This window comes from Vipera ursinii (genome assembly GCF_947247035.1).
Source record: "Vipera ursinii genome assembly, chromosome: 1".
Taxonomy (NCBI): domain Eukaryota; kingdom Metazoa; phylum Chordata; class Lepidosauria; order Squamata; family Viperidae; genus Vipera; species Vipera ursinii.
In genome coordinates, this window is record NC_139512.1 from 116668564 (window position 1) to 116693044 (window position 24481).

At 39.7% G+C, this 24481-nt stretch overlaps 2 protein-coding genes across 5 annotated transcripts in view; both read left to right on the forward strand.

Moving 5' to 3' along the window:
• Positions 1-23818, forward strand: part of TNKS1BP1 (tankyrase 1 binding protein 1) — a 53393-nt gene extending 29575 nt beyond the window's left edge. For 3 of the 4 annotated variants that reach the window (XM_083356690.1, XM_083356692.1, XM_083356694.1), the window contains exons 11-12: positions 4448-4526; positions 6908-7345. In XM_083356690.1, the coding sequence (XP_083212816.1) occupies positions 4448-4508 (61 nt within the window). In that variant the 3' untranslated portion in view covers positions 4509-4526; positions 6908-7345. Of the gene's footprint in view, positions 1-4447; positions 4527-6907; positions 7346-22267 lie in introns of those variants that run through there. The other variant, XM_083356691.1, reaches the window with a different exon arrangement.
• APLNR (apelin receptor) lies at positions 16103-20003 on the forward strand. The gene has a single exon (XM_083356737.1). It carries the CDS (start codon positions 17889-17891, stop codon positions 19005-19007), a length of 1119 nt encoding a protein of 372 aa, XP_083212863.1. The 5' UTR covers positions 16103-17888; the 3' UTR covers positions 19008-20003.
• Positions 23819-24481: the final 663 nt, after the last annotated feature.

Here is a 24481-nt window from a genome sequence, read left to right on the forward strand (position 1 = left end):
GGTTTTATATCCGAAGCTGTACTATATGCACATCTTTAATGATTCTGAGAAATCCCTGTTTTAACAAAAGAACCACACACAGAAATAAAAACAGATCTTGGAAATAGTCTTATGAAGTAGGAATGAGCTCCCAAATGGCAGGTGGGAAAAGGGGAGATCAAGGTGCTCAGAATGTAATGAAATCCCTGGAATGCTGAATTTATTGCACATTTGAAATACCTGTCCAATTATTATTGCTTAGTTTCAGGTGTTTTGAAGGCTGCTTGTTGAGACGGATAGTTTTATATCCAATAGCTTCATATAGGTTTATTCCTTTTAAATCTGCACAAATTCTGCAGTTGCTTGTTTTTTGCCCAAAAATTCTGTGACAGTTTGTGATGAAAGTGCTGTGACAGAATGGAACATTATATGTATTTTTTATATATTTTTATTTTTATTGTTATTATATCAAAAATTCCATTTCTGTATTGAACAGTGTGTTGTCTAGGTATAAAAATATTAGAATATAATAATCATCACATTCATTGTAATCTTATCAAAATACAATCATATACTGGGAAATAGCAATCATATTGTTAAAAATAGTGTTTTCTGCATTGACATTAATTGTATAACAAAACATTTACTAATCTGCTATAGATCTTCCTCATATAATCCACATTTTAATCATATTTCCAACTTTCTAACTTCTGTTTCTGTCAGCTAACCATTGGTAAAACAACTCCCATGTCATAGAGTATTCAGTTTCTTCTTTTTCTTTAATTTTAAACATTAACCTATCCATTTCTGCACATTCCAGTATTTTTTTTAAATTATATTTCTCTCTGTAGGGGTTTCTTCATTTTTTCCAATGTTGTGCATATAGTATCCTAGCTGCCGTTAACACATGTAAAACTAAATATGTAATGCCTTGATTGAGAATACTGAGAGGAGCTCTGTGGCACAAGCGAACCTCTGAGAAAGTTCAGACGGAGAATGTCATTCTAAAAAAAATAAAAATACATATATTCCTATTGGGCATTATATGTATTTTTTTAGAATCGTGTTCTCCCATCTTAACTTCCTCAGAGGTTCTGCCTCAGCTCCTCTCAGTATTCTTCGGTTTGTCAGAGAGCCCAAGGAAGATTGGGTGTGTTTTCCTGTCTAGAAGCATTTCTCACTAACTGCCACTCTCCAATATGGGTGCTGGCAGAAAGCTGCCAGATTAAAGAGCACCACCAACTTCTTTGCTGCCTCAGCACCAAAAAAGAAAGCCCAGAGGGAAAGAGGCAAGAACGTTTCCTTTTATCTGGCTTATTAGCAGAAGAGACCTGTGCTTCCACTGTCAGTTCTCCCACCTCGCAGAGTCATCCCATACAGTGATCGCAACACTGGGAGCGAGGAACCATTTTTCTCCCCCCCCTTCCTTCCCTTTCTCTTGCCCTGCTTCTCATGTACCAGGCAAGAGGGCAGGCAGGCGAGAAGAGACCATGTTCCCTTCTCCTCTGCTTTTCTTGCCTTGGGGGAAGAAGGCTGAAGTAAATCTTCTTGATGTCACTTTGGCGTCAAAGAACTGGCATCAAAGAAGCTGTTCACACAGCACTCTTTCTCTTACTGTTCTCCTGCCACCCATGCTGAAATAATACCTCCTGGACTTTAGTTTTCAGGGATTAAGCTTTGAATATAAAACATAGATCCACCCAATCGTTTCCAGCCCTGCACCTTCCTGTGATACGTTTTCCTCACTGCACTCACCCTTTAGAAATTCTTCTTTGTAAGTTATAAGCCTTTGAGAGGCCTGTCAGTATCTTTAGCATAGTGCCAAAGTTCAGGATTTAGGGATTTGCCATTTGGACAGCCCTTCTGTTGAAAATCCAAGGCTGTTGTGAAATCTGTAGTACGTAACAGTGGTGATTCCAGATTACTTGTTGCATAGCACAGATCTAATCCGTTAAAATTATTTTTCTTATTTTCTAGAATCTAGCAGCCATTTTGCTTTATAAGCTTGTCTTTCATTTATCTTTTTCCATCTACCTTTCCCTTCTAAACTTTTATCTAATGATTCTCCTTTTCCAGTTTTTGTACTTCCTGTCACTTGTTCTAGGAGGGGAAAATGGCAGAACTGTTGTCGTTTCACTGGTCCTTTGGTGAACCAATGAAACAAAGGAAATAAACAAATTAGAGAGTCACCATTTTGCAAGTCCACTGACCAAACAAACAGCAAGTATAAAAACACCAGCAAAGGAAGGTGCTTTCAGGAGAGAGCTGTCAGGCTAGCAGATCAGGATGAAATAGGCATAGTGAGGAGAATCAGTGACTATAGGGAGGTTGGTGTTTCTGCTGTAGCAAAATGAAAGTGATGGCATTTATCCACAGTGAACTGAAGCAAAGCGGGTTGACAACTCAACTGCACTTCTTTCGGGAGAAATCAGAAAACATGCTTTTGATGCAGAGAAAGATGAGACAGGCAGTTTTTGCCTTTATGGAGAGCTGGTTGAGGTTGATTTGGTTTGTTTCTGTCCTTGCGAAGTAGTTTGTGGGCCACTAATGTGCAGAACCATATCGCGTTTAAGGTACCAGTTGAGAAACCAGGATAACGTAAGTGTTGTGATTCAGGGTCAGCCTGTGGGTTCGGCAGTTGGGTCGGACGACTCAGAGGAGGAGGAGGGGGGTGTTGAAGAGCTTGCTGAGGGGATTGGACAGCTTGATGAGATCCCCCAGCAAGGCCCCTCTCATCTGGTCACGATGCAGACCCAGCTGTGTGAGCCTGACAGCGTGGATGAAGATGACCCACAGCTGGCCCTGTTCAAGGACGCCCGACGCAGGAGGCAGTCAGTCAGGAGTAAACAGAGGAAGGCAATGGGGCACCTCGGAAGGAGGCACAGAGAGGCCACGCCCTGAACTGTATTTAAGGGGAATGTGTGGGAGGGCTGCTTTGCTGAAGGCAACCGCTTGGATTGTTCCTGCTTCTTAGCTCATGTTTTATGGTTGGTGTCTTGTCTTGCTCTGTTTTATGTGAATAAATTTGGCAGGCGTAATTCCAGCCTCTTGCCGTTTGTAAAGGGGTTGTCCCTGCCTTTTCTGCAGGGCCGGTAGCAGGCTGGTACAGAACAGTAAGTTCTAGTCCTGCCTTGGGCGCAAAGCCAGTGTATCACCATTCTCTTCAGCTCTAGGAAGGAGGAGGCCATGGCAAACCACTTCTGAAAACCCTTGCCAAGAAAACTGCAAGAATTTGTCCAGGCAATTGCCAGGAGTCAACACTGATTGGAGGCACAAAAAACAAGTGTGCAGAGGAGCCCTCAAAGGGCGTGTTTGGTTTCTTCGTTGTCTGCCTTTCAGGAGGGAGATTGCTTTAGAGAGCATTCACAAATCTAGTTTTTCATTAAGTTGTTGCTTTGATTTATTTTGTTGATTTCTGTTTGTGGTTTCTATTGTTATACTGGGCTTTATTATAAGTCCCTTCAGTACGCTTTAGTAAACAAAAGTGGAAAAGAAATAAATATAAGTGTTACCAAATTTTTTGTTCAGTCTATACTGCAATGTCTGCATAGTCGACATACTGAATGTTCTTTCTAGAGGTTCTCCTTGGCTACTTGGTCAACATTTGAAAACTATTTTCTGAAGAGAGGAGAAGGGTAGGGTAGAGTGGAATGGAATGGAGGGTCCATTTGTGCATTTATGTTGGGTGAAAAGGAAAATCCACACGTGCTCAAGCTTGCTTCCAAACCATAAAATCATTTTTCGTATTGTATGCCACAGAGCCACACTATTACTTTTGTGTTCATTTTTTATTTTCCATCAATAATGGAAGAGAAAAATATAATAACCAAGGGGGGGGGGAAATAAAAATAATAATGCAGAGAGAAAAATGAAATAAACTGGAAAATTTATTGAAAATTATAATTAAAAATAGCATATAACTAAACCAGATGTGAGAGCCAGTTTGGCCTAGTCTAGTGGTTAAGGCATCAGGCTAGAGACTGGGAGGATGGCGAGTTCTAGTTCCACCTTAGGCACAAAGCCACCCGGGAGACTGTGGACCGGTCACTTCCTCTCAGCCCAAGAAGGAGGCAGCGACAACCTTTCTTGGCAAGATTTTTCAGATTTCAGTGAAATCTTGCCAAAAAAACTGTAGGGACTTGTCCAGCCAGTCTCTTGAGAATCACACACAAATGAACAGAAGGGGAGGCGGGGAAGCAAATATACTGTATGACAGTGTTTAAGTCCTAAACAAATTAATTTTAACTAGGTGGTATCTTCTATCTAGGATTTTAAGTCAGAAGGCATAGAATCTTTCCACCAGAGTAAAAGAATCTCTTTAGCTGCTGCCCATGAATCAAGTTCTTCATTCTTTGATGGGCTCTAAAGTTTTAGAATGTAATTAATTCAACATTACATTCGCATTTTGGCCCTTGTATTTTCCATTCTTCTTTTTTTTTTAAAAAAAAAACTATTTTCTGATTTTCAGATCAGAAACCTCCTCACCCAACTGGCTGCAGGTTCTGAAGCTGAAAAAGAAGAAAAGCTGAGATCCAGCCAATCTTCAGGCAAGTATTTTGTCTCGGAAGGAGATTTGAATCTGGCTTCCCAAGAACGCATTTGAGCCTGCAGTTGTGTAGTGGAATCATATTAAATATGCTCCATACTGCACACTTGGGCATTTTGGTTCTGCAGCTGCAAATAATGTTTGTGGAATTTGGCAGCTGGCCCAGGGTTCCCACAGCAAAATGCTTATGGCTGCTTTAAGACCTGGAACTGCTGTCCCTAAGAAAGATCAGGCACTAAAACTCCCAACATTTTTCATAGCTGACAAATTTGGAAGAATCACAAGAGTATCTGTTAGATTTCTGAATTGTCATTATCCATAAATCCTAAATGATCTCTTCCATGTGCTTCCTCACATTCTGACTTGAGATACATTTGCAGTGTCAAAAAGTTTTCATTAGCATTCCATAGTTGAGATTACAGGTTTTTTTTTAATGAATTGATTCTGGGGGAATATTTGCATCCTCTGATACAATGTAGCAATGTGAATTGGGTTAATGTCTTTGCTCTCACTGGGCTCATCCCATTTCTTTGAAGATCATAGATAACTTTCTGGGCAAAACATTTGCACTGTCTATGTTCTCCTTTGGCTTTTACTAAAACAGTGCTGTGAAATTGGGCTTCTTATATATTTCTCTCAACTTTTTGTTCCGATGGAAGCCCCAGCATCACTAGAGGACAGATTTTTTTCTTAGAATTGCTTGAGCGGGGGTGGGGGGAAGACTACATTAATATATTATTTTAGATGCATTGCAGCTGAGCCTAAGATGGCACTCTTGCATCCTAAATAGATATATTATTCTCTGGATTCATTATGTTCTTGCTCTTACTTGTTTGAGTCTCTGCAGTTAGGCACAATGGAATAGCCTAAGTTTTTCTTTTACCAGCAGCCAGATACCAGTATCCATATCTTGACAGAATTGAGCCATGGTGACATTTACAGACCCTCTTTGTGATTTTTCTTTGTGAATAGCCTGGGTAAAAAAAAACAAAAAACACAATCCTGGAGCTCATCATATGATGTGACCCAAAGGAAACGTGCTTGGAAATAGTTCTGCAAGAATCAGCATTCTTGTGTGTATATGTCAGACACACACACACACACACACACACACACACACACACATTTATTTATTTATTTATTTATTTATTTATTTAATTTAATTTATATACCGCCCTTCTTGGTGGGGACTCAGGGCGGTTCACAGGGCATATATAAAAAAGACAATACAAAAATTAAAAAAAAGATTAAAATCATGCCCAGTTAAAAACAGTGAACAAGTCTAAAACAACTATTAAAACCCATCCCTGTCAGGCCAGACCAGCTATTTCGAATAGGTGGGTCTTCAGGTCACGACGGAAAGTTCGGAGGTCTGGTGCCATCCGGAGCTCCACCGGCAGTTGGTTCCATAATGCCGGAGCGCCCACAGAGAAGGCTCTCCCCCTGGGGGTCACCAGTCGGCATTCCCTGACTGGCGGCACCCTGAGGAGGCCCTCTCTGTGGGAACGCACAGGGCGGAGGGGAGTTGACGCCGGCAGCAGGTGGTCCCCGAGGTATCCCGGACCCATGCCATGCAGTTATTATATTATCGTTCCCTACCATGCAAATGCATGAATAATGTCCCCCAGTGTAGAGTAGCCTGATAAATCACCCTGTATTTTACTTGCCCTCCTTCTTTGATTGACTCGCTTTTAACTGAATTTTCATGCTAGCGGTTTGTCCAGTTAAGTCAGTTCCTGCCAAAGCACCCAGTGTAATAGTGGTAGTAGTAGTAATAGTAGCAATACTAGGAATAAAATATTATCAAATTTCCACTGAATCTTGAATGGGAATGCCAAGAGCTCACAAGATGCCATAATTTCAGTTAGAGAAGAGGTGTCAAACTGCTGGCCCGCAGGCCGGATACGTCACCAGGAAACCATGCCCACCCCATTGCCGGCAATGGCGAAAAAGCTCCCATACGTTGCACGACATCACATGACGTCACGAATTTGACATGTCTGAGTTAGAGCTAATTGGTTTTGCGCTAAAATATTTTGAGGTGGTGTTTGGGTAGCAGAGGCTGAAAAAATCACTAGCCCTTGATTTAAATTATTTTGTTGCAGAGTCTTTTTCCCATAGAAGCCCTTGTCCCAAATGCACTGCACAGGGGATCTGACACAATGCATAACTGAAAAGAGTTGAAAAAAGTCACCTGGCTACATACAATTAAATTGTCCCAAGGAGTGTGCTGGTTTGCAGGGGAGACTAAACCATTTGCCCATGAACTAGACTCGAGTGACTAACCCCAATTCTGTAGGTGGGATCGAGTGCTTCAGCAGACGGCCCTGCCAATTTTTGTAATTCTTGTCATTTTTGTTGTTGTTGTTGTTGTTGTTGCAGATATGCTGTCCTACTTCTGGGGCCTTAACATCAGATGTTCCGGTCAGCATTTTATGGGTTAGAGACGGAGTTCCCATTTAACATCTTGGAGGGATTTAGGGGAGGGAAGGGATTTGAGGGAAGAGGGAGGACGAAGCACATTTATGCACTTTGTATCACATTCACTCACTCATGCATACGGCGGTCGATTCTCTTTGCCATTATATTTTCCATTTCTTTCCCCCCCCCCTTCTTGTGCTCCATATAAATTTATGAAATCTTTTTTTGTATAATCAAAATGCTTGGCACTAGCCCCTTTTCTTTCACACTAAGATAGGGAGGCAAGACAAGAAAGTGAGGCTTTCGCGCTCTCTCTGCTGCCATATATTGCATTTCAGACAAAGAGGAAAGGATTGTTTCCCCCTCGGTCACTTGAAATAAATAAAGGTTTTATGGCTACGAAGGCCCTGCTGTCGTATTTGCTTAAATGTAATCCTCTGATCTGTCTCCAGAGCCAACCTTGTTACTTGGCAACATAGTCTAGAGCTGGGCAGCCTACAAGGCTATAGCAAAATGCTGGTGGAGGGAGGTTTTCCCTTTTGTGGATGAAATGGTATGCTCTTCGAGATTTCTTATTTCTTACTTTAAAGCACAGGAGCAGACTGTTTGTTTGTTGGGAATTTAGGAGGAATGTGTTTGGATTCCCTGAAAGCTTTCAGCATAGTGAATGTTTGATTTGGGAGGAGATTGACATACCTCTTGCAGGCATTTGAAGGATGTAGAAGTACATAACAAGAACTGTTACCCTTTCAATCAAATTGCATACTTGTTTCCTGTTCTTGGGAAATGACGCTTCTTGAAGCCTGAGGGCACCTACACCTGCACGTGCTGATGTCAATGTGCTTACACACCCACATAACCAGTCCCTCTCTTCTCCCATGTACGCACATGTCGACGCAAAAGTACAATTTCTCAGGCATCATCTTCAGTTATGCACACCTATGACTTAAAAACCACTCATACATCTAGGGAAGAAAAAAAACTTAATAGGTGAAAGGCACCTCGATGCCACTAGATCTTGGCTTGTTCTACTTTGCAGTAAATAAGGTTGGAGGAATAATTTGGGTCCTGGCTGGAAGTCTGGTGGACTCAGATTCACTGCAGGGAGGCACTTCATGGCTAAGCAGACTCATTCTCCAAGAATCTTGGGTAGCCAAAAGATATTTCACTTTCACTGTAAGGACATTTAAGCAGTCTTCCCAAAACCCAAGTGTTTTAAAGGTAAAAGTAAAGGTTCCCCTGCACATGCGTGCTAGTCATCTCCCTTTCAAAGCCGAAGAGCCAGCGCTTGTCCGAGGATGTCTCCGTGGTCATGTGGCCGGCATGACTAGACGCCAAAGGCTCACGGAACACTGTTACCTTCCCACCGTAGTGGTCCCTATTTTTCTACTTGCATTTTTACCTGCTTTCAAACTGCTAGGTTGGCAGAAGCTGGGACAAGTAACAGGCGCTCACCCTGTTACGCGGCACTCGGGATTCGACCTGCCAAACTGCCGACCATCTGATCGACAAGCTCAGCGTCCTAACCCACTGGAGTCTTAACATCGAAGGAACTCTGCTAAATAGATTTGAGCACACTAGATGGAGGTGTGGCTGACTAGCTGGTTATGACCTGACCCTGGGGTACATCATATTGCAAGTTGTTTTCTTTTTGCAAATTCCATTATCTTTGAGTAATCCTTCTCTGGGCTAATGTTGGCAAAAGAACTAGGCCTTGTGGGTTCCACTTTACGAAGAAGAGCTTTGCTGAGTTTTAGTTTGATTAAACACCTGATTGTTTATTCATAATATTTATTCAATAAAGTACTTAATGAACAGGTGCTTGATTCTTTAAATAAACAGCCAACACTATAGACGGATGCATGGATAGATGCACAAATAAACAATGTGTGGTTAATTCAAGAGTAGCACGGTGTTAGACACAACTCTTGTGGCTGAATCAGCCAAGGAATTGATGGTAAGTACATGTGATAGACACATTTTTTAAAATGTGCATTTGTATATACTGTCTTTTCACACAGACTTTCCTTTGTGTTTCCTGGATTTTTAACCAGGAATGTAATTCCTTAGTCACAATATAATGAGGAACTTGATGTATTACATTACACAAGAAACCACACCTTAGTGTATGCATGCTAACCAACTTCAAAATGTATTTGTACATTTTATGAAATTTTGTTTTTTCCTCTCAACAATGTTTGAGCTCCTAAACTGGGAATACATAGTACTGTTGGAAATAGGGCATGCTCTGTTGATCCTACCTGTCTTATATAAGGATACAAACAGGTTTCTTATATATGGTTTTTAAAAAGATGCTTCTATTCAGTCTGACTTGGAATCAACCAGCTTGATGACTGCAATGAAGAATTCTGAACTTTGGTTCCTATATATTGGCATTCTTCATCTGTTAAATTTAGGAAAAAAATATAGCTGAGAGATGACTTGTTTCTATTTTGTCCTTAATTTTAATTGAAGATGGGGTGGAGTTCCATACTGTAGCATCCATCTCATTGCTTACTTCTGTATGCAATTTCTGAATTGCAGGTTTTGCCTGTAACTGTTAATTTCAGTCAGCAGAGGCCACTGCTGTACGTGCTAAACTTAACTGCAAGTACATCTTGCTCTGCATTTAGGGAATGCAAACAGACAAATTAGTGGTGAGAGGAAAAAAAGGTCGTCTCTAGAAAAGAAGAAAGGCTAGCAGCAGCAGCCCAAATTTCTGGGTTTAAATAGAAAATATCTGCTAAGGTGATTCTCTTAACATCTTGTGCTAGACACTGAAATAACAGGTTATTTTTAAATGGAATTAGGTTGAAGTGTTAATAACACATTAGCAGGGATCCTGTAGCATCCAGATGATCAATTGCAGTGCCAACCAAATAGTTGTCAGGATGGGAATGGTAGTCCCCTATTCAACCTATGAGATTATGTGGGTAATTTCAGAGTCTACATCTTCATTTTTCAATCTAAAGCTAATGGCAAATCCCAAGCAATTATGTCAAACTTAAATGCAATGATCTGGGCTTATATTTCCATCCATCATTACAGCCAGTATTATAGTTAGCAGCTGTATTTACCCACAAAGTCTCAATTTTACATATCTAAAGAATATTGTTTTCTCCATTTGGACACTTCTAACTCATAACTTAATAAATCTTATTAATTATAAAAAGTATAATTAATTATAAATCTTTAAAGATTTATAATTTGAATGCTATTGAATAGTAATAGTATTAGTAGTAGTATGATCAGTGTTAGTTTTTTCCTTCCAGGGGCATTTTTGAAAAATGCTGCATAGATTTAGGTGTTCTAGTTAACGGTTTCTGCCTTTGGTCTTGTGGATTTAGTCCACAGAATTTCCTGCAGGGTTCATGCTAGAATCTCTGCAGGGATTTCCAGATGAAATATGAGAAATAGCGTCACAGATGTATGTCAGATATGACCATATGGAAGCATGATATTGCTAGCCATCAGGGTCAATGGATTTCTCAGTGGAAAATAGAGCTTTGGTGGAGCAGTGGGCTAATGCCTCCTTAAGTAACACCAGCTGCCTGCAATTAGTGCAGGTTCGCGTCCCACCAGGCTCAAGGTTGACTCAGCCTTCCATCCTTCCAAGGTAGGTAAAATGAGGACCCAGATTGTTGGGGGCAATTAAGCTGACTTTGTAATAATGCTGCTTGGGGTGTGTGTGTGAAAGCCCTAACAAGCAGGCATATACATAGAATGAAGGCTATTGCTAAGCTTGTAAGCCGCCCTGAGTCTTCGGAGAAGGGCGGGATATAAATGGAATAAAAATAAATAAAATAAAAAATAAATAAAATAAACTAGTTCATCCAGGGGCATCTTTTCTACATAACGTTTACATTAGTATTAAAGCAGCTTCGTATGAAATAATACCTTTTATGCCCCCATTCACACAACCTTACGTACAGTATTCAATTTATACTAAGAATGCTATCATAAGTAAACAAAAAAGCTCCAGACATTCCACCAGTATGGTTTGCAAACCACATACATTGTGGTAGTCTATGAGAGGATATAAAGGCATCAATTTGGAAAAGTTTTCAAGCTCTTTTCCTGTTGGCAGTGATTATCAAACTTTTTTCCATAAGCTGGTGCAGGTTTTGGACAACACTAATAGTATATTTAACTCTCCATTTTGAAATAATTCTCGTGCACTAAGGTGGCTAGCAGAATGTCACGGAAGAAACTGCCTGTATGCACTGTATGCAAAACTTCAACTATTCAAACATATTTTTGATTGCTTAACAGAAAGTGACCATCTCTGGTCAATATAATTAAATTTAACCAGCAATCCATTTCCATCTTGCACAAATAGCATGTTCCTTTATTCTGTAATTGTTAAGAAGTACAGCTGCATCACTGTCCTAAACCATTAAGGATTATAATATGCAGGTTTTCTGTTGACGTAAAACTGCTGGCCTTGCTGCATGCCTGATAATATTAAAAGCTGAAAAAAAGCCATTATTTAGAGGCTGCTCAGAAAGAAGATGAGGTCAGGTCAGGTCAAGGGCCCTGTTGTCCATTTCAAACGTTTCATCCATTTTTCACCTCTGATATGCAACGCAAAACAAAGCACCTAGTGTTTGGCGCTCACCAAAGGCAGATACTGAACTGAATTTGATTTACCATTCATCTGTTATCCTTAAATTAATTACATCCATAAGATTTGGAAAAATCCAGTGTCTGTGATCTTATAGTTGCTTAGGTAGTCATGGCTTTGCACACTGTACTGGCTGGGTTCTCCCAGTAAAATACTTAACATGAAGTTGACCTATTTAGTGTCTCATGTAATAACAGGTAGTCCTCAACTTACAAACAGTTCATTTACTGACAGTTCAAAGTTACAATGGCACTGGAAAAAGTGACTTATGACCATTTTTCACACCTATGACCGTTGCAGCATCCCCGTGATCATGTGATTTACATTCGGATGCTTGACAACTGGTTCATATTTATGACGGTTGCAGTGTTCTGGGGTCACGAGATCATCATTTGCGACCTTTTGACAAGCAAAGTCAGTGGGCAAACCAGATTCATTTAACAACCATGTTACTAATTTTATCACTGCAGCGATTCACTTAAGTGCGATAAGAAAAGTGGTAAAATGGGACAAAACTCACTTAACAAGTGTCTCACTTTGCAACATAAATTCTGGGCTCAATTATGGCCGTAAGTCAAGGACTACCTGTAATTAAGGTGTTTCGACTGGGAAAGTGAAGAGACAGAATCGAGCCCATCTGGATTCCCATGGTTGCTGACAGAAGCTCAGAGGAAAGGCAGATAATTAAATTCCTGTTATCTCCACCAGCATGGCAATGGCAAGGGTTCATATTATAATTTAAGACGGCTAAGAGACAGAATGTTTCCTTGCTGTGAACAATATGGCTGGATTATGGCTTGTTTGTCATCAGATGTTTTAACTGTATCGGATTTACTGAGCTCCTAAAGGAAGACACAGGCATTTAAAAAGCTTTCTTACTATCTTAAGTCACTTCTCATCCAGAATGGGATTCTCTGCTATTCATATCCCCTTATTGTTTCAGTGAGACAGACTATAAATATTTTGCTTGCTATGTCCTGGGCTCAGAACCCATTTCTTCTTTTCCTGACTTCCCTTCCTGTCTCCATCCCATTTCCTCTCCCCACCCCCATCTCTTGTCAGTTTTTTTTTCTTCTTTCTTTCTTACATTGCACATTTGGAGCACAAAGTTTAAAGTGACATAAATAGAAAGGTGATGGATCGAAGGAAAAAAGGTTGACCAACTTTCAGCTGAATAGCAAATCTTTTTATGTAGAAACCTTTCCCTTCTTTATGCTGTTCCATGAACAGGGAAGTATGACTTCTAAACAGACTAACAAAAAAAATCTCCCGTTCTTTTCGATTTATAGCATTCTGTTTATATTCAGTAAGGGTATCAGGTAGTTTATCCCATTAAACCACTTGGGTAAAATCAGCCATGCTTCTTTTCCTTGCGTTTTCCATACCTTTTTAATCTTAAATACCTCATATGAAAAATAATGAACAGCTATTCTCTTATGGATTTTTTTAAAAATTCCATTTATATCCCGCCCTTCTCCGAAGACTCAGGGCGGCTTACAAGCTTAGCAGTAGCCTTCATTCTATGTACAGTATATGCCTGCTTATTAGGACTTTCACACACACCCCAAGCGGCATTATTACAAAGTCAGCTTAATTGCCCCCAACAATCTGGGTCCTCATTTTACCGACCTCGGAAGGATGGAAGGCTGAGTCAACCTTGAGCCTGGTGGGATGCAAACCTGCACTAATTGCAGGCAGCTGGTGTTACTTAAGGAGGCATTAGCCCACTGCTCCACCAAGGCTCCTATATATATTTTAAAGGAATGATATAACTTTCCAATATTGAAGGAGTTGTAGCAACAATAACAGCAGCTGTGTTATCAATTCTTGTTAAAACATATCTATTAAGGCCTGATAGAGCTTTCAGGTGTCGGTGCCCCCCCCCACATCCTTTTCATCTAGCAGGAGTTTTAATTTGTGCAACCTTTTTGTAATTTTATGCAAAATCTCAGCATTATTGCACACATTTTAATATTTTGGCCTTGCTTTCAGTTTATAGATTAAAACTGGGGCTCACACTCACCAAGGTTGACCAAGAAGTAACATCTCATTCTTGAATCATATTAACTCTTTGGTTCACAAAGCCATTAGGCTTAGTTTAAAAGTCACATGCAGGTCTTAAAATGGTGTTATGCATGCTTATTAATCAAGCTTTCTGGTTTATACGCTTAATCATATGAACATAGCCTATTGTCAGGCTTTTTCCATAACGTAAATTCTAGTAACCTGAGCCATATGACCAGGGGTGTCAAACTGCCGGCCCATTGGCCAGTTGCATCATACGGAGGCCCCGCCCACCCAAGCTCCGGCAATGCAAGAACGTCATGATACGTTGAGACACGTCACATGACGCAGCTAGTTTGACATCCGTGCATATGACTATTGGAGGATACTGGGATCTATAGCTTAACAACAATTTGTGGGGGCTGCTAATAGAGAAAATGGATGATTTCAAACTTTATGGTGTGGACTTCCTTTTTTCAAGTATTCCCCAGAAATAAATATAATAGGCTGACCTAGTCAGGATAACATATTCTAGTCTGTAGGGTCTACCAAGAACTTCAGCCTGCCTCTGGGAAACAGACTGCTTTCTAAAGAACTAATTGTATATTCAATATTTTACTCACTGATCTATATTATAGAGTTGTTAATAACTACTGAAATAAAGCATGGAATATTCTGAATATTCTAAAGCAGCATCAAAATGTTAAATTATAGTTACTTGAGATCATCCAAAATTTGAAAGTGCAGCTAGGAACACTTGAAAAAATATTTGGAAGATGTGCTTTGAGCCTCATACACAAGCATATCATCTCTCTGCACTTCATTAATGTAGCCCATGCTTTTTCAAACTTCTGTTCAGTGAGACTGAACACATTGTTCTAAACCCAATGTAGGCTGTTTGGTTTTAACTTAGAAGGCTGAGCAAATCCAGTCACCATTTGTAACATGGTTTATGGTTTAGTGCAATGTCTGAACAAGCCAGCTAATCTGACTGATTCAACAAACTAAGAAATATGGTCTAGTACACAGGTCTGCAACCCGCGGCTCCGGAGCCACATGCGGCTCTTTCAACCATCTCCTGTGGCCCCCAGTCCTCTGCTATGTGCAGTCCAAAAAAAAAGTGGGACTAAAAAAGTTCAACCAATCAATTCAAATATGCAGGGTAGGTGCATATCTCACCTTGGTTCCACTCTTCAGTCAAACCCTGTTCTGTGCATGCGTGCATGTACGCGCATGTGCACACATTTTTTGCGGCTCCCAGTTTTTCCTTTTGTGAGGGAACCGGTTCCGAGTGGCTCTTTCACTGTTTCAGGTTGCTGACCCCTGGTCTAGTACAACTTTTTTTATTTAGGGTTTGAGTCAGACCTAGATAACTTTTAGGTTTTATTTTTTTCAAACTTGGGTGATCAAATTACCTACTGTGTGACTTTGTCCAAGCATAACTGCTGGTAACCTGAAACCAACATAGCATCTGGCAGGAAAGCATAACTCAATGAACTTGTCACCTTTTCTGTACTCCATCTGAAGATGGTCATCAGAGCAGGTTTTTATGGCTTCTACACTATTCCAGTTTTCTCCTAGCCAGCATTTTGCATTCTATTTATTTTGACAAGGACTCTTGGAAAATTAAAAACTTGCTGATTATCTCAACATTTCCGTTGGTCCCACTGAGGATTCTGACTGATCACACGTTCTCCAAGAATTTAAACTGCTATTTATTAACTTAAAAATAGATATTTGTATGATTTGAGCACAGTCCTAGTTTTAAACCAGACATACTTGCTTTAATTTCTAAACTAACCCCAGTGAGAAGAGTGGTGGTTATCTGGATCTGAGAGGCCTGGATTCAAATCCCCCTTCATTTACTGTGTGACTTAATGCCTGTCATTTAGTCTTAGCCTAATCTGCCTTCCAGGATGGCTGCATAGACTAAATGAGGGAATTATAAATGTCATTTTTTGGGGCCTCTGAAGGATGCAGGTTTTTTCCTACTTTTAACCAAGGGAGAATTATAACATTTCAAAGAGTTGGGACAGGCCTGAATTACTTGCTAGTTGCTTTGTTATTCTGATGATAGTGCCACACAGAACTCCTTATGTCATAAACACAGACACTTGGATGATAACCAGGATAGCTGACAGAAATTATCAGGCTGATCAGTAAAGCACAAAGAGAAGATTAAATACCAAAGCCATAAATGGCTTGTAAGAGTGGGTGCTATGTTCAGCACGAAGCCATTTTCTAATCCAGCAAGCCAGATATTCCTGGGAAGGCAGATAAAACCCATCAAAAGGCAAGCTAGGTGGCTAGCAGTTCCATTGCTGCAGGTACTTCAAAAGAGCTGGTTATAGCTTTACAGATACCGGTAGCAACTATGGCCTGGTTCTATCCAGTAGAGACTGGAATATCAGAAGTTGCCTGGTTTCAGGTTGTTCTTTCATATAGTTTCTATATCTGATGTTTTGACCATGTCAGATTGAATCGTCCAACTGTCCTAAAGCTGCAAGAAATAAATTAACAGACTGTAAAGACAGTGACAATTTTTCATTAGTGAATATGCAGTCTTATTAGACATTGTACAGCTTATTTAATTTGTAAACTGCTTTACTCTTTGATATGAGCTTCATATAGAGGCCGTGTTTTCTGTGGGAACTTCACAAAGACATTTCTTTGGGAACTGAGCATAAACTGGGATTGGAGCATTTTAGATGCAGTGCCAGAGATTTAGATCAGTTATAATGAATTCCCAATAATCTCTTTTTTGTTGTTTTTTAAGTTGATAGAAGACTTTAATTCAGGTTTGCTTTTTTTAGAAAAAAATATCTACAGGTAGTCCTCAACTTACAGTTTGTTTAGGGACTATTCAAAGTTACAACAGTACTGAAAAAAGTGACTTACTTATGACCATTTTTCACGCTAATGACCATTGCAGCATCCCCACAGCCATGTGATTTACATTCAGGTGCCTGACAACTATTTCTGACAGTTGCAATATCCCGGGGTCATGTGACCATCTTTTGCAACCTTCTAACAAGCAGAGTCAATGGGGAAGCCAAATTAACCACGTTACTAATTTAACAACTGCAGCGATTCACTTAACAAATGCGGCAAGAAAAGTCGTAAAATGGGACAAAATCACATAACAAATTTCTCACTTTGTAACAAATTCTGGACTCAGTTGTGATCGTACATTGAGGACTACCTGTATTTTAGTATACGTATATAGTATACTTAGTGTTATAAATTATTTATCAAATTTTTAAAACTCAGGAACTTTGATTTTAGTCTACAGTTTGGCAAATTTCCAAAATATTTTTCAAGTGATTGGATCGTCTAGAAATATCCCATGGATCTAAAGTTTCGACAATTCACCACCAATGATCTCTGCAGACCAAAGAATGACTTAATTATCTCCCCCCCCTCTTTCCCTCCCCCCCCACTGCTTCTCTCTGAGATGTTTGCTGGGAGTCCCAACACCTTGGCTGCATTCTTCCCAGCTCTGCCCCCACCACCTTAGTTTTCAAAGCCTTTCAAGGAGCCAAGCAGAATAATGTTCAACTTGCTTAATAAAAGCTTATTTACGTATACGTATGAACACACCACGTCTTTTTCATTGACAAACTTTTCTTAATATGCTACTATTATAATGTGATCACAGAATGTCTTAAAGTCAATGATGGTTTGTTCTGGGGGGGGGGGAAACCTGCTTAGATCACTTGGCTGCTGAAACTGAAAAAAGTTCATAATTGTGAAACCGAGTCTTTAGGCAAGGGTGATCAGGTTAGCAGGGCGTCTGGGAACCCTGGTATTTGGATTATCACTCCATGCCACCCACCCAGCATTTCTGCTTGTCTTAAGCCACATTCCTTTCCTTGGTCTGAGAAGCTTAGGCTGAGAGCACATGTGGAGAGTGTTGCTGAAGGGGAGGGTCCAAATGGCAGATGGAGCTGCCCAGCACCACAGGGGTCAATTCATCCAATTCACATAAGGATGTTGAGTGAAAGCAAGGGGAGGACTGGGGGAAGGGGGCTGGGATATACAAAGATTTTAAGACAAGTCAAAAGGAAACTACTACTACAGTAGGAGTGAGTGGTGTGTGAGAGAGATGACACAGACTGAGGAAGGCACTGGCCAGATCTGTCTACAGCTTTGAAAAGAAGGAGGTAACACAAAGACACAAATGAGCTGAGAGACCCAGCAATTTTTTCCCCTCTTCTTTCTACACAAGAACTTTGCCAAGATTTATCCTGCTGAGTGATCTGGAAATAAAAAAGGAACTTCTTCAGAGCATATTCTTCTCTTCTTCCAGCAGAAATGGAATTTGGCAACGATACTGATAATAACTCAAGCAACTATGAATGCGACTACGATGACTGGAGTTCTTCCAAAATCCTAATTCCTTCAATCTATTTGCTTGTTTTCTTTCTGGGCACCACTGGCAATGGTTTGGTGCTATGGACTGTTTTCCGAGGAGGACAAGAAAAGCGACGTTCAGCAGATACATTCATTGCAAACCTGGCAATAGCTGACCTTACCTTTGTGGTCACTTTGCCACTATGGGCTACCTACGTGGTCCTGGACTACCATTGGTCTTTTGGCTCTTTTGCCTGCAAACTCAGTAGCTACCTGGTCTTTGTCAATATGTACGCCAGTGTCTTCTGCCTCACAGGGCTCAGCTTTGACCGCTACTTGGCTATTGTTCGCCCTATAGCCAATGCCAAGCTGAGGTCAAAAGCTAGTGGGCTTCTAATGACCATTGTGCTCTGGACCATGGCAGCTCTCTTAGCCCTGCCAGCCATGATTTTCCGGAGAACCGGAGTATTCAATGGGAATGACAAAGTGACATGTTTCATGGATTATTCAAGTGTGGCAACCAACAGGACTGAGGCAGCCTGGGAAGCAGGGCTTGGCTTGTCCTCTACCCTGATGGGATTTGTAATCCCCTTTGCCATCATGCTGACTTGCTACTTCTTCATTGCCCGTACAATTGCAGGCCACTTTCGAAAGGAGCGCAGTGAAGGATTGAGGAAGCGGAAGCGCCTGCTAACCATCATCATTGTGCTCGTGACCACTTTCGCAATCTGCTGGCTCCCCTTCCACTTGGTGAAAACCATCTACATGCTAATGGACTGGGAGGTGATGCCGTTGTCCTGCAGCTTCCATGCCTTTCTGAGCAATCTCCACCCGTACTGCAGCTGCTTGGCCTATGTCAACAGCTGCCTCAATCCTTTTCTTTATGCCTTCTTTGATCCTCGTTTCCGACAAGCTTGTGCGGCTGTCCTCTGCTGCACATCAGGGCACTTGCCTGGAGCTACAGGAGACAAATCAGCCAGCTATTCATCTGGTCATAGCCAGAACCATTTAGGGAAGAACATGGAAGCAGGACAGGAGAAACAGTGTCCTGACAGCCAAGAGACTTTGCTTCATGGGTAAAAATGGAATAATGTCAAGCAGCCATGATAAACTGCATACAACGAGTCTCTCCTCTCTCCCCTTTTAATTTTTTTCCCTTGCATCATTCTAGCATCAGATTTTCTTTCTTTTCTTAATGTTACATTTTTAATTTTTTAAATTGGTAAGTCTGTTTTAACAGACATAATATTCATCCCTTCCTTCTTTATTCTGCTTGGTTGTCCACTGTTAACAATGTCTATGTTATATAGGGATTATGCTAGGAGGTGGAAAAAGTATTTCATCCTGTTCTGAAACACAATGCTGCATACACAGCTGGTGGTTCTTCTAATGAAATTTACATGGACTTTTAAATGGACTTGTAAAGGCTTGTGCTGGTTATTGGTCGACCTGAGCTTTGAAGTGTTTTGAAAACTTGCAATAGGTTTTTGAAATGTTCAATGAAATAGTAGAACTATGTACAAGTTGCATGAAATCAGGGAGTTCATTTTTAAGGGAATGCACTTGGAAGCTTGCTGCATATCTGCTGTCTATAGTCATTCTTTGGTGTTTCAAGCCAGCTCTGTTGAACAATTCCTGTTTAAGAAATGCTTCTATCCTACACCCCAGATTTTCTTACTTTTTCTTATCATGTCACTTTGAGGCATGGTTCCTTGGCAACTTCAACTTCCTTCATTTTCCTTGTTCTATGGAAAGAAATGATTGCAGCCCCAGAAATTTTGAGTTTTAATATTCACCACAATGGAGAACTGGCACCATGGACAGAAAACTTTAGTCTGCAAGCCTATTTCTTCCTATGTATGAAGACAGCTTCTTCAAACATAGCAATTGTACTTTGTTCTTTGCTCTAACATCTGTCCTATCAAAGTAAAGGCCCTCAATTCAAAACTATTATTTTTTTTAAAAAAACAAAACACTTGAATGGTTCAGCAGCAAAATCTTTCTTTCTTTCTTTCTTTCTTTCTTTCTTTCTTTCTTTCTTTCTTTCTTTCTTTCTTTCTTTCTTTCTTTCTTTCTTTCTTCAATTCAGAGGGAGCTGGTTTCTCCCAGAATAAAATGTAATATTCTTGCTGCTTAATACACAATCTTAAGAGAGGCTGGGAAACAATATCATGCTTGCATTGATAAAAATGTTTTCTTTGTAAGGATTGGGTCCATTACTCAACTTGCCTATACTTTATTCACTTTATTCAGTACTTTTATGTCATAAAAGTGCTGAATAAAATTTTAAGTCATGCAGAAAAATGCTTTGAGTTTCTCTTATTGAATTGATCTGCTGATAAGATTTTTTAAATATATACAGCTTTTTAAAGGTGCATCCTTTATTATTAATAACTAAGGGGCAGTGTAAAACTGGACAAGAAGTTGTACATTTATAAAGACTTAATGATTTTTTTAAAAAAAACAATCACAAATCCTTTTTACTTTAATCTTTTTTGTTGCAATTAAATTTGCAAGGAAGTGCTGCAAATTGAAAAGTGGTTTTGAACATTAAAATATTCTTTCTGAATTAAAAAATAATAATTAGGATATTCAAATGTGTTCATATTATCCTATTATTATTATTATTATTATTATTATTCCCTATATCATTTTTTTAGATTCTAGAATTTATTCTGAATCTGAATTGCTGGGATAGAATTATAGATTTAAAATGTTTGTAATCTATTTGCCAGTTTTCTTTATACAAGATAAAACATTCTTATCAGTTAGTAAAACATGGCTGGACATGTTATTGCTCATCACTATTACATATACATGTGAAAGAATGAAGAGATAAGTTTGCCCAGGACTGTTCCATTTTAGGGTAAAAATAGAAAGTTTAAATTTTAAATGTACCCTTGAGAGTAAACACTGCCTTTCCAAATTTAGAAAATAGCATTTCATAAAAGCATTTCCCCTGTCATTTTAGCTTTGTAGGCATAAGGTAGGCTTTAAATGCAAGCAACTACAATTAGAAGTGATATAGGCCAACTGCCCCTCCCCCCAAATACGTCTTGATTCTGTTGAATGTATAAAATGACCTTGGGTGTGTCTTACTCTTTTTAGCTTTCAACACAATATAAAATGATAGATTTTTTAGATTCCTTATTTAGTGTGTTGAATGACTATTGACTGGGCCTAAAAGTACCACAGAAGGAACAGAGTATAGGATCCTCAGTGAGGGAGAGGAATGGTCAGATAATTAATTGCCTTTGAATTCCTCTGTTATGTACAGGTATGAATATGCATAATGCAAAACAAAAAGCTGGATAGTGTTTTTATTGTTTTGATTAATATAAGTGGGCTTCATTTTCAAAAATTCCTATATCATCTGCATTGTGATGGGAGCCGAACAGCTGGGGTGGATCTCAGGAAAATCACAGATACTGATTCAGAACGTGGATCCAGCTAGGCAGTATTGCCCACACTGAGTGGTGGCAACTGTCAAAGGTTACAGCTGTGACTCTTTTCAGCCCTAGATGGAGATGTTGGGAACCCCAACTGGGTCCTCTTGTATGCAAAACATATTTTCTGCTACTGAGCTGCAGTCTCCCACCTAACTTCTGAAGATGGTCAAAAGAAATAAAGAGCGTTTAACTGGAGAATTAAATAAAACCTCAATGAATGTGTACCTCAGAGTTTTTATTGAAAAGATTATGGTTTGAATGTTTTCCTTCCTTCCCTCTGTATTCTGTGAGGCAGAAGAAAAACTGACATACATATGCATATAATGAAAGTCTGGGGGGGGGGAGAAGGAGATGGAGGGGGTTGTCAGATCTTCTGCAACTCTGGTTATAAAACAGAATATGTCCCAGATTCATAAGGCCCTGTCTACTTATGATACCTATCACCCTGTCAGGGAACCATTTTGATTCCACATTAGAGCCCCAAAGTTAGAAACTTAACAGGTAAGCTTTGGAATTTCCAAAAATGTTTTGTCATGCGAGCTGATAAATGAAAAGAAAGAGGACAAAGAAGAGAAGAAAAAAGTAGTTAAGGTTCATGGTAGAGGGATAATATTTAATTATTTCTGAGGTGAAACAGGGGAGATACATTGCAGATGTTCAAATTAGATTCTGTCAAATGCTACCTGGCTTTCAGGTTGCACCTGAAAATCTCCCATGGGTGGCTGAGAAGAAGCTAATTAACAATTATAGATTTCTTCCTCTATTTGAAAATATAAAATACAGCTGTTAGAACTATGTTTATCCTTAGCTGAAATACATATTTCAATTCTGTGTTTGATTGGAATTGTATACAGCGAATACACAAAACATGTTTATTGGTTTTTTTTACAGGTGAACGACCTTGAAAATATGCTAATACTGAAAATTTGAAATGTGCATATTATCAAGGGTAATGAGATAAGGAAAATATCCAGAACAGATATACATATGGGTTGAATGGATTAGCAAATGGGGAAGACAGAAGAACCATTGTCAGAGAAAATTATATAATGTCAGGGATGAAATGACAAATATTGTTCTACACCATGATGCAAACTCCTTTTTGTACCTCTCCAGAAGATTCTTGTGCTAAAGAAGAATCCTTTCTTTCTAGAAGGAATGGATTTGATTTTTTCCCCAAAGAGACACTAACATTTGCAATCATAAGAATGAGCACATTGGTGCAATATTTTTTTGTTTGTTTGGAGTTGGGGCAGGTTTATCATTTTTTAATGGGGAGGGTTATCCTTGTGTATGCTGCTATCTATCCCTTACATATAGGTGTGTGTGAAGTGAGCTGCTGACATCCTCTACTCCAGGCAATTATGGCCTCTTTATAACATGTGGACTTCAACTCTCAGAATTCCTGAACCAGCCATGTTGGTTCATGGGGGTTGAAGTCTATAGGTTGTAAAGGGGCCATAGTTACCCACTCCTTCTTTAATCTGTAATATTTTCACAAACAAATTCACTTAACTTTGCACGGTCCCCGGCCTGCTTTGCCAGATTTATAATAAGTGAGGGGGCTGTAGCCAGACTGGGAAAGATTCAGGCCACAGGGTTTGAAACTCAACATTGTATAGGAATAACATCTGGAGATTATGAAAGCTTGTTTTGTTTCAGGTCAGTTCTCTTCATTTTTCTTAAGGTTGCTTTACTGCTGCAATTGAAGTGTAGGCATTGCAGGTTGTAGCTGGGCAATATAGCAATAGCACTTACAATTATATACTGCTTCACAATACTTTACAGCCCTCTCTAAGCGGTTTACAGAGTCAGCATATTGCCCCCAACAATCTGGGTCCTCATTTTACTGATCTCGGAAGTTTGGAAGATTGAGTCAGTCAACCTTGAGCCGGTCAGGATCAAACTGCTGGCAACTGGCAATCAGCAGAATTAGCCTGCAATACTGCATTCTAACCACTGCACCACCAGGACTCCAGTATGCTATAGAGGCAGACTCCAGGTATTTTTTTGCTTCTCAAACACATTAATCTCATTTGCAGAATAATCTGGTTGGGTTTGACTTTGACCTCAGACTTATGGTGGTATTGGATTATGGCGAGATTAGTTTTGTGAAGGCAATGAAATAGGTTGAGGTTGGTCAGAGCTACAGAGCCATGTGGAAAAGTAACTTCAGAAGCCAAGAGGCATCTTTAAAATGATTAAGGGTGGTACCTGTGGTGAAAGTAAGGATCTTCTTGGAAGCCCACCCAGAGTTATAAGACCAGGAAAGGAGCAACTCAGGAAAATCTCCCTTGATTACCTATGCAGGTGTGCTCTAGTGGGACAAGTTAGGCTTAGATAGTAAGAATCATGAGGTGATTTTGGCATTTAAGCATATTCCTGCATTATTAGAGTGCTAAAGGTTTTGTTTTTAATAAATAAATGTGTCACCCAAACCTACCATGTCTTGTCTCTTTATTTGCTGGGAGATTCGTAATGAGCTTTTCTCTCTAGTCTCCCCACTGTGCCCATTTTGAAAGTTAAGAGGGACAAATGGTGAAGAAAGTGCCAACCCCCTGATTCATTTAAGTGGTGGGATTGTGTAAAGCCAACTGTGATTGTGGGAAATCTGGATGTAGAGCTGACAAAAGAAAACTAATTTCATCTCCTTTGCAAGTTCATTCCTTTCATGGGATAGGATGACTGAAAAGAACATCAAAGAAGCTTCCCAACCTCAAAAAACCCCTCCAAAGTATATATATATATTTGGCTTTAGTTTCTTCCTTGGGAAAAATCCTATCAGAAGCCATTTCCTCCAATAGGATCTATTTGTAAGAATCCCTAAATTATCTGAAATCCGATACTGATATTGATCTGATAAATCTCACTGGCTTCTTTCAACTTGACTATAATCTGACAATGATATTGGATAAATGGAAATCAAAAATTGTTCCTTCAGGTCACAGGAGTTATGCTGACAATCTAAAGAGGACCAGGTAACAATCTTGATTGCGATTGCACATCTTTTAGGAAGTGGAAAGATAGATTTTGTTCTGGCTAATAGAGCTGAGGCACTCCAGTAGCTTTTCCCTGGAAGTGTTCTTTATTTTTAATATTTATTGA